Below are 13002 nucleotides of genomic sequence, written 5' to 3' on the forward strand. Positions count from 1 at the left end.
TTGGGGGCGGAGCTTCCGGTCACCTGCTTAGGTGGTTTCGGCTCTCCCGTCCCGCCTCCCTTAGCAACAGACTCCGGCGCCGCTGCCCTCCCCCGCGTGCCCCGCCCCCTTCGCACCCCCCCCCCACCCCGCCCTCAATAGCAGCCAAGCACCTGCAGCGGACGAGCGCACTGTGAGTCACCGGCGAAAGCAGGTGAGTGACGTTGTGGCCTGGAATCGCCGGGCGCAGAGGCTCGGCATCCGGAGACCACCACCCGGGGCGGGGACTTGCGCCCGGGCCGGGAGCGATGGGGGCCGGCCTTTCCGCTCTAGGTGGGGGGCTCCTGCGCCCTCTGCGAGCTCCATCCGCGGGACTAGTGTAACCCGCAATGACTGCGACCCCCAGCCGTGAAGCGAAGACTCACTTTCGGCCCCCAGCTTGGATGGAGGTCTGGGGAGGAGGCGGCCCGGAGACGGTGGTGGTGAGCCAGCCTTCCGGGACGGGGCCTCGGCGTGCATTCCCGTCCCCCAGTGACCCGGTGACTCGATGCGCATCCCTCCAGCCTCCTGGGCGTCGGAGGCGTTTTTTTTCCGGCTCCAACCGTTTAAACCTGTCTCTCCGCCTTGCACCTGGGGAAGAGCCGTGGGCCGCTGACACTGCTGTCCCCGGTCCCCACTGCGTCGGGCTGCGCACAGGGAGTGGTGAGCTCCGAATAATCTCTTTGCTCAGTGCTTGGCACCGATTAAATAAGTGCTCAGTAAATGGCAGAGAGTTATTTTGAGAACGGAGTGACAGCGCCTGGCCCGTTGGACCTCACTGCTGGCTTTAGTGCCTTGTACCAGTCACTGGTATCACCAGCATTCCAGTCACAGGCAGGATACCACCCTGGTCTCATGGAACTGGGGCGAGGAGGTGAGACTAACCTGTGAACCCACAACATTACAACCCAGGGTGCTATGGGAGCCCAGCCTAAAATGGATAAGTAGTGGCACAAGAAAGAAGGGTGAGAAGGGGGGCGTGCCTAGCACACACTGGGAATGCAGTAAGTCTTTATTGAACAAACAAAGGAGCAGATATTTGTAGGTGGTTTCCATCTCCTCCCTCTTGGTTTTGTTCCAGCGGACAATTCATACTCGTGTGAATTCCTGAGACAGGCCCGCTAGGCTGATCTTGACACTCACCCTTTTTTCAATTCCAGTGGCCATCCTCACCTAGAAGCTGGAGTTTTAGGTCAGAAGCGAAATGGGCATCTCGGGGGAGAAAGCGTTGGCAGAAATGTTCTTCGTGTGGTCTCGACTCCTTGACTTTGGACATGTCCGTGTGTATTATGTGCATTTGTGTGTTTTGGGGGAGAGGAACAGCGCATTTCATCAGTTTCTCAAGACTCTAGGATCCCAAACTGGTTAAGAACACCGGCTTAGCAGTGGACTTTCCCTGAAAGGAATGAACTTGGTCTGTTTGTTCCCCCAATTTTCATGTCACCACACACCAGGTTTTTAGTACTGTGTGTTTGCACATTGCTGGGCAAGAGTAGTGTTTTGTTTTCTTTTTAAGCATTTGTCTTATTTTTCCCACCAAACTGTCCAGTGGCACCGTGCCCTCTGTTGGCCTGCCCGTGGTTGTTATGATTCAGGGTTTCGGATGTGGTGGCTGTGGTGGCTGTGCGGTCACTATAATTACTTTAAGTGACTTCGTGATGTGCCTGGAAGGCAGCCTTTGTTCCGAGTTGGACATCAATTCATGCCCTTACTGAACTTGGGTCTGGCTACTTTTGAAACCCAGCCAGTGTCCAAGTTCTATCCCAGGACACGGTCTTTTTGGGGTAGCATGAACTCAGGAGAAATCTGGTTGCTTGTCAAGCCCTCACCCCTTCCATCCTGCACACCAACTGTTCCAAGTAACAGGAGATGTTACAGGCAGGGCCAGACCGAGCTATTCCTTTGGAAAGTGATCCAGTGACCCTGAACGTCTGCTGGCCTCATCTCCACCAACCTCTGCAGTCTCCGGCCGGCGGCCCCTCCTTCCATCTCCCTTCTGCCGCTACCGCCTCAGCCCTCCCTCTGGTCTGGAGGCTTTGCCCCCGCCCACCTCTCCCTTGCGTAAGCCCCAGCTCCAGCTTTAAGCTTTTACTTTGTCACAGCTCCGCCCACTCAAGACACCCGCTGGGGAAGTTTCCTCTGTTTCTTCTCAGCCGGTTCTGCGTCAGAGCCGGCAGAGATGGACTAGCCAAAACCCAAGGTCCTCCCAGCCGGGCACCACTGCCCCTCCCTGGGAATGTGGGCATTGGAGGCGGGCAGCGTGAGGTTCTCTGTGCCACCCTCCATCAGGTAGCTGTTACTGAAGATTCCCTGGACTGAAGGAGCATTTCTCTTCTGTGCCGGGTGGGGGCTGTTATACACGGAGCCAGGCAGCAGAGGAGGGAAAAGCTTTGACTGAGGCAGTGCAGACAGTGGTAGCTGTGGTGTGTTGAGCCAGGGAGTGGGAGCCTTGTCTTCCTTACCTTCTGCGGCCTTCTTCCTACATGGATATGCAGCAACTCTCACTTGACCCTGCCACTCTGGGGCTTGGCTTCTGGCCGTCTGACACCTCCTGCCTCCACCCTGTGCAGCAGGAACTCAGCCATGGTGAACGAACCTGGAGGGCATGGCGGCCCCAACCCCTGCCTGGAGGGCAGCAGCATTGGTCGTGAGAGCTCCAAGGTTAGTTCGAGATGTTCCACACGGGGTCTGAAGCCTGAGCGGCATGAAAAACTGAAGGAGAAGATGAGGAGGAGGATGGAATCTGGTGACAAGTGGTTCTCCCTAGAATTCTTCCCTCCTCGGCTTGCGGAGGGAGCTGCCGATCTCATCTCAGGGTGAGTTGCTGTGAGGTTGAGTAGGGCCAGATTAGGGGGTGGGGGCGGGAGAAGGTGAACTGTCAGCGCTTTGGCAGTGTCACTTTGACCCAGCGGAAAGAGTAAAGGCACGGTTGGTCTTTTGAGCTGCTGCTTCTCAGCTGTCTGTAAAAGGCCCCCCAAGCATGTGGTTTTTAGACACACTCTAATGGGTTAAAAATGTTGGTTCTCTCAGACTGCATTCTTTGGCCAAAATTGGAGCTGGATCCTAAGTACGGTTTAGGAAGTCACAAAGCAGCGGTTTGGAGAACATTTTTAGCAAGTTAGGAATTTGGATCATGCCTCTTGAAATACAGAAATGCTAACTGAATTATGTTAGCACTTTTGGAATCACAGTTCCTTTTTTAAAGTTTATGCTTTTTACCATTTGCACTTGTCATGTTTCGCTCCCAAGGTTTGAAATTTAAGGCACAGGAATATTTCAGTACTCCATGTTATAGCTTGTAACACAATGTGCGTGTGCACACCCGGGCGTCTTGAGTCTAATTCTTGGACTGTGGCTTTGCTCTACAGGACTGTTGGTTGCGGCATTAGGACTGGGGGGAGGGGACAGCATGAAAGACACTTGTGTCATCTTTTTTCCTATTCCTAGAATGAGGTCCTGCTTGCCACTCTGAGGGTTCCCCAAACTTTGACCACTGACGTGTCTTAAATCCCCAAAGACAATAAACATGCAAGCACTGTGAAAAGTCTAAAGTGCTTTTGTCACACAAAATGATTGCATTGTTGTTATATAGTATCTCCTCAGAAAGAGTAACCACAACAATAGCAGCTCACTGTGTACCAGGCACTGTCGTAAGAGCTGTGGGACCATCTGGCATAATATTCTCATGGTATTATTATGAAGTAGTTGCTGTTCTCTGCCACATTGTAGCAATGAAGAAACTGAGGCTCAGAGAGGTTAAGTGATTTTCCCAAGCTCACACATCTAGTAAGTAGTAAAGCCAGGATATGAATACAGGTCAATCTGAGTCTAACCTGCTGTGATGCTTCTCTAACTCCCCGACCCCATGGGAATGTGGCGAAGGGTGGTGTGCCCCCAAGAGCCTCTCTTCAGAAAGAAATTCCCTACAGATTTGACCAGATGGGGGCAGGCGGCCCGCTCTTCATAGATGTGACCTGGCACCCCGCAGGAGACCCTGGCTCAGATAAGGAGACCTCCTCCATGACAATTGCCAGCATTGCTGTGAACTACTGTGGCCTGGAGACCGTCCTGCACATGACCTGCTGCTGTCAGAGTCAGGAAAAGATTACATGCCATCTGCGCAAGGCGAAGCGTCTGGGCCTGAAGAACATCTTGGCATTGAGGGGAGGTGTGGAGCCAACACTCTACTCTCTGGGCTCTTGCTTTCCCGAAAGCTTTTTCTGTCCCTGAAATGGTCCTGTGCTTTTCTCCAGATCCCACACTGGGCACGCTCAGGGGCCCATCCCTGCCGGTAGCATCCATAGGTATTGTGGGTAGTGAGAAACATGGGCAGTACACAGACGGCGCCACCTCTTAACTCCGAGTTCAGTCAGGACTTCAGTCAGGAGTGCAGCCGGTGTCTGATAACCTTCTGCCCTGGCTACACACAGCTTCATCGATCGCTGGTGGCACCCATCTCTTGGCCCGAAGAGTGCATTTCTGGCATTTGTCCCCGGAGTGACAAAATAGCTGCGTATACCTTTGGCACCTGCTGTCCTCAGGCCACAAGTGTGGGAAGAGGGAGCAGGATGGGTGGGATCTTGTGGCCTTGTGCTCCCTACCACAAGAATACTTCTCATTTGAGATGAGAAAATTCTCCCGGAGGCAGAGCGCTCCAAGAGAGGGGGACAGTGAGCAGTGGGGTTGGGTGAGGGTGCCTGAACACACCCAGGTGTGAGTGGAGGGTGGTCTCAGATACTCCAAGCTAAAGAAGAGTAGCAACTGTCCCCTATTGTTCCCTGTTCACTGCCGCCAGCACGGTGCCCCCAGAATCGCCGCTCAGTAAATATCTGACAGGCTGGGTGCTGGCTTCCCTCCCACTACTTACCAAGAAGAGACACCAACTTGAATAATAGAAGGCTCTGCCTTTGAAGGGCTCATGGTCCTGGGTGGAAGAGGAGGGAGAAGGAACAGAAAGGAGATTAGGCGAGCCCCAGTGACTGTGACCTCCACCTACCACGCAGACCCCGTAGGTGACCAGTGGAAAGAGGAGGAAGGAGGCTTCTGCCACGCTCTAGACTTGGTGAAGCATATCCGAAGCGAGTTTGGTGACTACTTTGACATCGGTGTGGCAGGTGAGTGACTGGAGTGTCCCAGTGGGTGGGGACTGAGAGGGAAAAGGAGGAGACACCCAGAGAGGCACAGAGAATGCACCCGTGTTCCGTTCAGGATCTGGTAACCAAGCGTTCCCCAGGCCTAAGCCAGTGCTGGACGAGGGTGGTACACAGATGAGTGAATGTCGTGACTCACACTGTCATCCGCTGCTTGCCCAGTCTGCGACCACCCCTTCAGTTTTTTTCCCTCTCCCATTTCATGCTCGTGGCCTGCTTCCCAGCCTGTTCTTCTTTAAAGCAAGAAGAATATTTATTAAGATTCCAGAGGACAGGGAGTATCAGAATCCAAGATCAGGAAATGGCACCAGACCTCACCAGGTGCTGGAACCAGGATGCAGTCAGAAACCAACGTCCTCCCTTATTCTCTCTGGGGCCCCAGACTCCCCCCATCTCTGCCTCCTGCTCTTGAGTGCACACGGTCAGTGCCCAGACTGATTGACAGGCTTCACTGTCAATTCCAAATTCTCAGGAGAATCAGATCAGCTCCACTCTTAATTCCATTGGCTACAGCCAGGAGGCAAGGTTTACCTGCTAGAAATGAATGGGGTGGCCTGCCTTCCTCCCCTCACTCATAGGGATTGGGCCTTCAGCTTCTCAAACTGGGGGCTTGGGTATGGTGAGCTGTGTGTCTGGGGGCACAAGAAGTTCGGGGATTCATTGGCACATTTTCTTGGCGTGACAATTTTCCTCAAATATTTTGGGGGAAATCATATCTTTTTATACTAAAATAAACATGGCTACATTATGGAGTAGTGTATCAAAGTGATTTGAATTTTAAAAAAATAAGCCATATGGCTTCAAGGAGATGACTTGTGGGTGATTTTGGGCTTAGTCCCAGGACCCGGCTACATTTCCACTTCTCTCAGTCAACGGGTTGTGTAGGTGGAGTCAGGGTCACAAGTGAGAACCAGCAGAGCTGTGAGCATACAGTTGCTGTGTGGTTTGGTGCTTTGCTCATTATAAAATAGGAAAGAGACAACTAGATTGAAGGACAATGACTTGACTTGGAGATGATGGGCCCTGGAAAACACACTATTCCCCAATATTTCCCCAATAAAAAAATTAAAGAAAAAAAATGGGAAAGAGGATAAGTGGATTGGCAAGTACCAAGCTGGTCGAGACAGAAAAAGAATATAGTGAACCCAGCAAAATCCAAACAGCAGCAAAGGCTAGATTTGCTTGGTGACACTGAGCTTTTATAGCCACAGAGTTTCAGCTATTAAAACCTCTTTGTTTCTGGAATTCTGCTGGAAAGATAACCTTGTTATTGAAGATGTAAAATTCTGGTGCTTAATCCTCCCACCCCTCCACCCCTTCAAACAATAGGTTTTATATCCATTTTTTGAGGACTTGGGGTTTCTTAAGAACAACGCTGCCTTATCACAGCAAAACAGCTTGGCTTCCCAACGGCCTGGGTCTCAGGTCTGCCCCCTTCCCGGGGTCCCGCCCTGCACTCCGGCTGAGGAAGCCAGCGTGCTGCCTGCAGTTTCACTCAGGCTTGCAGTCTTCCTGTGCGGGCCTGGCCGCTAGTGAATTCAGCTGTTTAGGGAAGCGGGCCTAATTCCTGGAGCTAGTGAGGAGCCCAGGGACAGCCGTGTCCACCTCCCAGGCAGTCGCAGAATCCATCTTGGTGTTCCTGGGACGTGGGCATCCCGGCTGCCCCAAAGTTTTCACGTCCCAGGAGCTCGTTATTTGGTGGAAACTGATCCTGGTCCTGCCATCAGAAGCATCACAGCACTTGCCTAATAAGGAACTCGACTAAAGTGAATCCTTTTTCCTTGTGATGGACCTTTGGCCATTTAGGAATAGTTACTATATTCTCTTTGTACTTTTCTTCAAGCAAAACATCTCCACTTTCTAGTATAATATGGTGTCTAACTTTTCACTATCTTGGACCTCCGAGTTCTTTTAATGATAAAAGCGCTGCTGTAATCTAGTGCCTAGAGTCAAGCCCAATACCCCAAATGCTGCCTGACCAGTGCTTAACGTAACATTGTTTCTTTTTTGTGGCCACAAAGCGTAGGCCTTGTTTGTCTGGCTGGTTGCAAGGGACACCGGGTAGGACAGTGTGGGGAGTTTGGAGCAATCCACCCCCACTCCTGAAAGGGTGGCTCTAAGCCATCTCTCACTGAAGGTCATCTCCAAGGTGAGGGAGCACATCCATTGTGAGCCCAGCCACTCACCGTTTCACTGTCTGTGCTATGGTGTTGAAAGGTATGAGTCCGGAACCCCAGAGGCAGAGAACTCTCAGTTCCCAGCTCTCTGGTTTCTTCTTTACTCACCTTGAGCAGGTGGAGCCAGCCTCTCCCTACTGTCATCCCTATTGGCAGGTTACCCCAAAGGCCACCCTGACGCAGGGAGCTTTGAGTCTGACCTGAAGTTCTTGAAGGAGAAGGTATCTGCAGGAGCCGACTTCATCATCACGCAGCTTTTCTTTGAGGCTGACACATTCTGCCACTTTGTTAAGGCTTGCTCCGAGATAGGCATTACCTGCCCCATCCTCCCCGGAATCTTTCTTATTCAGGTGAGGACCCCAGGAAGGCTAGTGGACTCCTCCCAGCCCCCCTCCTCGCACAGGCCAGAGCCCTGGGGTGAGGTGATGAGTTCATGGTCGAGTTCTTTGACGCTCATTGGATTTCCCGTTAGATACTCCTTGCAAAATGATGTCTCGCCACCCCATTTTGATTACCTCTAATTTCCCCCCAAAAGACAGCAATAGTACCTGTTGGAGGGGTTTGTTGTACTTTAGCTTACCGACAAGTGCCTCTAAAAGGGATTATAACTCTCATTATAAACTGTGGTTAAATCAGTGTTTCCCAAGCTTGGCTGTCAGAATCCTTTGATGAGCTTTTCAAAAGATGGATTTCCAGATCCCATGCCTAGAAGTTCTGATGTCGTAGGCCTGAGGTGGGCCTGAGAATTTGTACTTCCTAAGTTTTGCAGGTGATTCTGCTGGTCTCTGAGGCTTGGAAATCACTGAGTTAGATGGTCACCATGTTATCAGTAAATGCATCTAGGGGCTAAAGGGCTGGATCAGACCAATGGCAGGAATGTTCTGGGCAGCTGCTGTCCTCTGCAGAGAGGAAAAGGCAGGACCAGGCCCGGGTCCTCATACAGTATGGTCTGACTTGCTGGGTCACTCTGTGTCACCCTAGAGTTGGCCAGGAGACCTGGTGGAGGGCAAAAGAAGGATAAGTAGGGTGAGAAACAGGCTGGGCGATGGCCCCAGAGCCCTCTCGTGTCTTGGCAGAACTACCACTCCCTCCAGCAGCTTGTGAAGCTGTCCAAGCTGGAGGTGCCACAGCAGATCAAGGACAAGATCGAGCCCATCAAGGATAACGACGCTGCCATCTGCAACTATGGCATCGACCAGGCTGTGAGCCTGTGCCAGACGCTGCTGGCAAGTGGCTTGGTGCCAGGCCTCCACTTCTACACCCTCAACCGCACCGTGGCCACCATGCAAGTGCTGAAGCGCCTGGGCATGTGGACCGAAGACCCCAGGTGAGGCCGGTGACCCCGAATTCAGGCCCAGGAGCCCCAGGCAGGGAAGTCAGAAGTCACAGAAAGAATGCCCCTAGCGATGCGGGGCTCCACTCGGGTGCAGGGGGATGTGTGCGTGGCTAGTGGCACAGCGGGGGTCCCCATCTCAGTGAGAAGTCCGTGTGCACCTGCACGTTTATGAGTCAGCTTGAAGACCCCAGGCTCAGCGGTGCCCCTTCCCCCCATCCCTGCTCCCTCTAGCCGGTCCCTTACCCTTTCTGTCCCCATTCTCATCCAGGCGTTTCCTGCCCTGGGCTGTCAGTGCCCACCCCAAACGCTGGGAGGAGGATGTGCGCCCCATCTTCTGGGCCTCCAGACCCAAGAGTTACATCTACCGCACCCAGGAGTGGGATGAGTTCCCCAAGGGCCGCTGGTGAGGCCTGTAGACAGTCATTTGCAAATGAGTCCTGGCCCCCTGGACAGGGGGACAAGTGTCCTTCTGTCAGGAGCCCAAGGTCAGGAGTATGCCTTGACTTCTGGGCACCTCCTCCCCCAGGGGCAATTCTTCCTCTCTACCCTTTGGGGAGCTGAAGGACTACTACCTCTTCTACCTGAAGAGCACGTCCCCAAAGGAGGAGCTGCTGAAGATGTGGGGGGAGGAGCTGAACAGCGAAGAAAGTGTCTTTGAAGTCTTTATGTACTACCTCTCGGGAGAGCCAAACCGGAATGGCTGTCAAGTGAGTGGTGCCGGGGTGGGAGTCCTGGTTACATGCCCCCGCCTCATCTCCCTGGGGCCAGACCACGGGGCTGGGACTTCCCACCTTGAGCCTCATCGCTCTGTCTGGACGTGATACTTCAGCAAAGGGAGAAGGGTGAGTTAGGCCTCACCCTTCTGGGGGGCCTCACCCCTGGGGGGCCCTCAAGGGGCTATGGAGGCAGAGACAGTCTGCGTCTCTGATGAGGCCCAAGAAAGGGAGGGACCCAGGCTGCTAGATCCCATCGTTGGCCCCGCCCGCTCACCCTCAGGTCACTTGCCTGCCCTGGAATGACAAACCCTTGGCAACCGACACCAGCCTGATGAAGGACAAGCTGCTGCGCATGAACCGGCGGGGCGTTCTCACCATCAACTCCCAGCCCAACATCAACGGGCAGCCATCCTCCCACCCGGTCTTGGGCTGGGGCCCCAGCGGGGGCTATGTCTTCCAGAAGGTGTGGCAGAGATGCACAGGGCTACCCCACCTTGACTGGCACCCAGGAGGCCCAGAGATGGGGACAGAGGAGCCTTCCTCTCCGGGGGCTCTTCATTCCAAGTGGCAATGGATCAGGGTGGATGGGAGCTGTCGCTTTGAGGCAGATAATCCTGGGTAGCAGGCCCCTTGACTACTCTGAGCCTCAGCTTTCTCTTCTGTAAAGCGGGGCTATATCACGTCACCTTCTGGGGAGGAAACGTGACAAAGCACAGAAAGCTTAGCACTGGGAAGAACACAGGGAGCATTCTCTAACTGGGCGAAGCCCTCAATGCAATTGTTACCATCGAGTGAGTGGGGAGCATGAAACGTGGCAGGCCCCGACGAGCCTTAGCTTGCCCAACTGCACCTCCTATGAGCTTCTGAAGTGGCTTCTCCACGGAGCTTTCCCTGACTGATGGGTAGAGGGGGTGGCAAAGGTCCCTCAGACCTATCCAGGCAGAACCTCACGTACCTACTCTCCTCCCCTGTCCTCGTGTATTTGCCAGTTCCACAGTTCATGACTCGTGGCCCCTCCTAGTCCCGATGCCTTAAGTGTCCTGTCACACGTGTGTGCGTGGGTCCCTCCTGGGGATGGTCAGGGGGCAGGCATCTGATGTCCCTGAGTGTAGACAGCATGCTCCTCGGCACACACAAGGCATCCGGCAGGGACCTGGGCCGTGTGACCGGAGCCTGTCTTCCCTGCAGGCCTACTTGGAGTTCTTCACTTCCCCCCAGATAGTGAAAGCGCTTCTGCAGGTTCTGAAGAAGTACGAGTCCCGGGTTAACTACCATATCGTGAATGTGAAGGTAGGCCCACTCGGGGGGCAGATGGCGCTCAGCGGGGCTGGCTTGCCAGTGCTGAGGGCACCCATGTTTACTCCCCGGCTGAGCGCTCACCAAGCATCTGGTCTCAGCCAGGCCCCAACTCAGAGCTCCCAGCCTAGTGAGGGAGGCCCGTCAGTGGATAATGAGGACAGTGCAGTTCAGTACAGAATACTGGGGACCCAGGGGAGGGATCGCTAACCTGGGAGGTCACAGAGGCTTCTTGGAGGCTCCTGTGTGGCCTGAATCTTTAAGCACAAGGAGGAAAAGGGCATTCCCGGGAAAGGGAAGATGGTGTGCAAAGGTATCGGCTGCAGGCCTGTGGGGACACTGTCTGGGCTCAGAGTGAGGCCGTAGTACTAAGCAGGGGCCAGGTCCTCAGGGGTCTCCGTGGTCCTGTGGAATTTGGGTTTTCCCCTGAAGGCAGGAGGTAGCTTTTCTCAGCTGTGGAATGCCTTGGCTCCGTGTTTTGTTTTAGGCAGGTCACAGTGAACAGCTGATGGCTAATGGGCCCAGGGAAGACTAGTCAGAGCCCCTCCAGTAGCAAAGAGAGGCCTGGCTGAGCTAGACATGAGGGGACAGATTGGAAAGGAAGCAAGTGGAACAACTGGGTGTGGAGCTAACAAGTGTGGAGAGGAGGAGGAAATGGCCAGGATCTAGGTGTCGGGCTCACAGAGCTGCAGAGCTGGAGGCAGGGGCAGGTGGAGGGTGTGGAGCAGAGCACTCCCTGGGAAATCAGAACACTGCAGTTGTCTGGCCTGCCTGCTCTGATGTGGCCTCTTCCCTCCACCCCCCAGGGTGAAAACATCACCAATGCCCCTGAGCTGCAGCCCAACGCTGTCACTTGGGGCATCTTCCCTGGGCGGGAGATCCTCCAGCCCACAGTGGTCGATCCTGTCAGCTTCATGTTCTGGAAGGTAAGGGAGCCAGCAGCAGGCCAACCCTGCCCACCTCCAGGCAGTACTGCTGGGCCCCAGTGTGTGGCTGGAGGCCACATCCCCCAGGACTGGCGGACTAGGCTGTACCCTGACTCTGAGTCACAGTGTTTATTTCTGGGCCGGGGGTGGAGGGTGGCACTGGCAGTGGGCCTTCTTCTATTCCTGGAAATGACCTGTTAGGCAGTGGCTGAGGCTCTCATGCATGACACCTGACCCAAGGACAGCCCTGTTAACCTTGCCTGTGTGTGTGTCTGTGTGTGCTTGTCTGTGCACGTCTATCTGTGCCTCTGTGTGCTGGTGCCTGTGTGTGCGTCTGTGCCGTGTGTGCGTGCACATGTAGGACGAAGCCTTTGCCCTGTGGATCAAGCAGTGGGGCAAGCTGTACGACGAGGAGTCCCCATCCCAGGAAATCATCCAGCATATCCACGACAACTACTTCCTGGTCAACCTGGTGGACAATGATTTTCCCCTGGACAACTGTCTGTGGCAGGTGATAGAAGACACATTTGAGCTTCTCGACCGCCCACCTCAGACTGACAGAGAGATGGAGGCTACGTGACCCCGCATCCTGCCATCCTTAGAGGCCAGGTGCGTCCTGCCTTCCTCCTCTCCAGTCCTGGTTCTCCTGGAGGCCCCTGTCCTCCTTCGTTTCTCCCGAGCCCTGGCCTCTGCTGCCCTGCATGATGATGCCAGCTAGACTGGTGTGAGGCTTCCAGGCTCTGGCTGGACCTGAGTCAGCCCCACACCGGGGCCTGGTGTTTCCTGCTCAGCCGGGAGGTTTTACTCTCTTGCGAGGAGCGCCTCCATCCTGCAGAGGACCTGAGAAGGGGAGGAGACTGGTTAGTGCTGACTGAGGCAGCCACTAGCAGCCGGCCTGGAGCCGCCGGTGACCTCACACTTGGGACCTACGGAGGACGGGCAAAGCAAACATGGGCAGCAGGCACTTGTGGCACTGCAGAAGAGCTGTGGCAAAGCGAGGTGCTGCCCCTTTCCGCCTCCAAGATGTTGGCAGCTGGGCATTTCCTACGTGTGACTACAATGGCAGACACTGTCCTGCCCTGGCACCAGGCCCCTGGATGGGTCTAGGGCTGGAACTTAATACAAACATTTCTTACCTCCTTCCGCTTCAGAGCTCAGCTGGATTTTCATCTTTTCTACAATGGTGCTTTTTCAAACAGCTGTCTCTGTATTCTCCTGGCTTAACAAAGTATCTCTTAGGAGTTCAAGGTGTCTAAACCCTTGTGATTGGTGAAGCCCTCGGCCTTCCCTTGCTCCCCCTGGCCACGGAGGGACACCCTGCGCGTTACCATCGAGGGCAAAGATGAGGCTGCTAAAGCAGGACTTATTTCTTCCTGGCTTACT

At 54.3% G+C, this 13002-nt stretch overlaps 1 protein-coding gene across 5 annotated transcripts; it reads left to right on the top strand.

The window, feature by feature from the left end:
- Nucleotides 1–25: 25 nt before the first annotated feature.
- Nucleotides 26–12980, top strand: MTHFR (methylenetetrahydrofolate reductase). 5 transcript variants are annotated; one of them, XM_081057794.1, is made up of 12 exons: nt 26–193; nt 2589–2834; nt 3948–4186; nt 5022–5132; nt 7502–7695; nt 8422–8672; nt 8950–9084; nt 9208–9388; nt 9678–9860; nt 10586–10687; nt 11500–11619; nt 11981–12980. In XM_081057794.1, exons 2-12 carry the CDS (start codon nt 2602–2604, stop codon nt 12197–12199), a joined length of 1968 nt encoding a protein of 655 aa, XP_080913920.1. In that variant the 5' UTR covers nt 26–193; nt 2589–2601; the 3' UTR covers nt 12200–12980. The 5 variants fall into 5 exon arrangements, with proteins under 5 accessions (XP_080913920.1, XP_080913919.1, XP_080913921.1 ...); XM_081057793.1 differs by lacking the exon at nt 26–193 and adding an exon at nt 2128–2307; XM_081057797.1 differs by lacking the exon at nt 26–193 and adding an exon at nt 2180–2307 and having other exon boundaries at nt 4007–4186.
- Nucleotides 12981–13002: the final 22 nt, after the last annotated feature.

This window comes from Rhinolophus hipposideros, assembly GCF_964194185.1.
Source record: "Rhinolophus hipposideros genome assembly, chromosome: 8".
NCBI classification, from domain to species: domain Eukaryota; kingdom Metazoa; phylum Chordata; class Mammalia; order Chiroptera; family Rhinolophidae; genus Rhinolophus; species Rhinolophus hipposideros.

Excerpts from the sequence above, each read along its gene's own strand:
- MTHFR (XM_081057793.1), top strand. The coding sequence starts at position 2,255 with ATGTGGGCATTGGAGGCGGGCAGCGTGAGGTTCTCTGTGCCACCCTCC. Across the intron at positions 7,696-8,421 it reads CCGGAATCTTTCTTATTCAG|AACTACCACTCCCTCCAGCA; the intron begins GTGAGGACCCCA and ends GTGTCTTGGCAG. Across the intron at positions 11,620-11,980 it reads TCAGCTTCATGTTCTGGAAG|GACGAAGCCTTTGCCCTGTG; the intron begins GTAAGGGAGCCA and ends GTGCACATGTAG.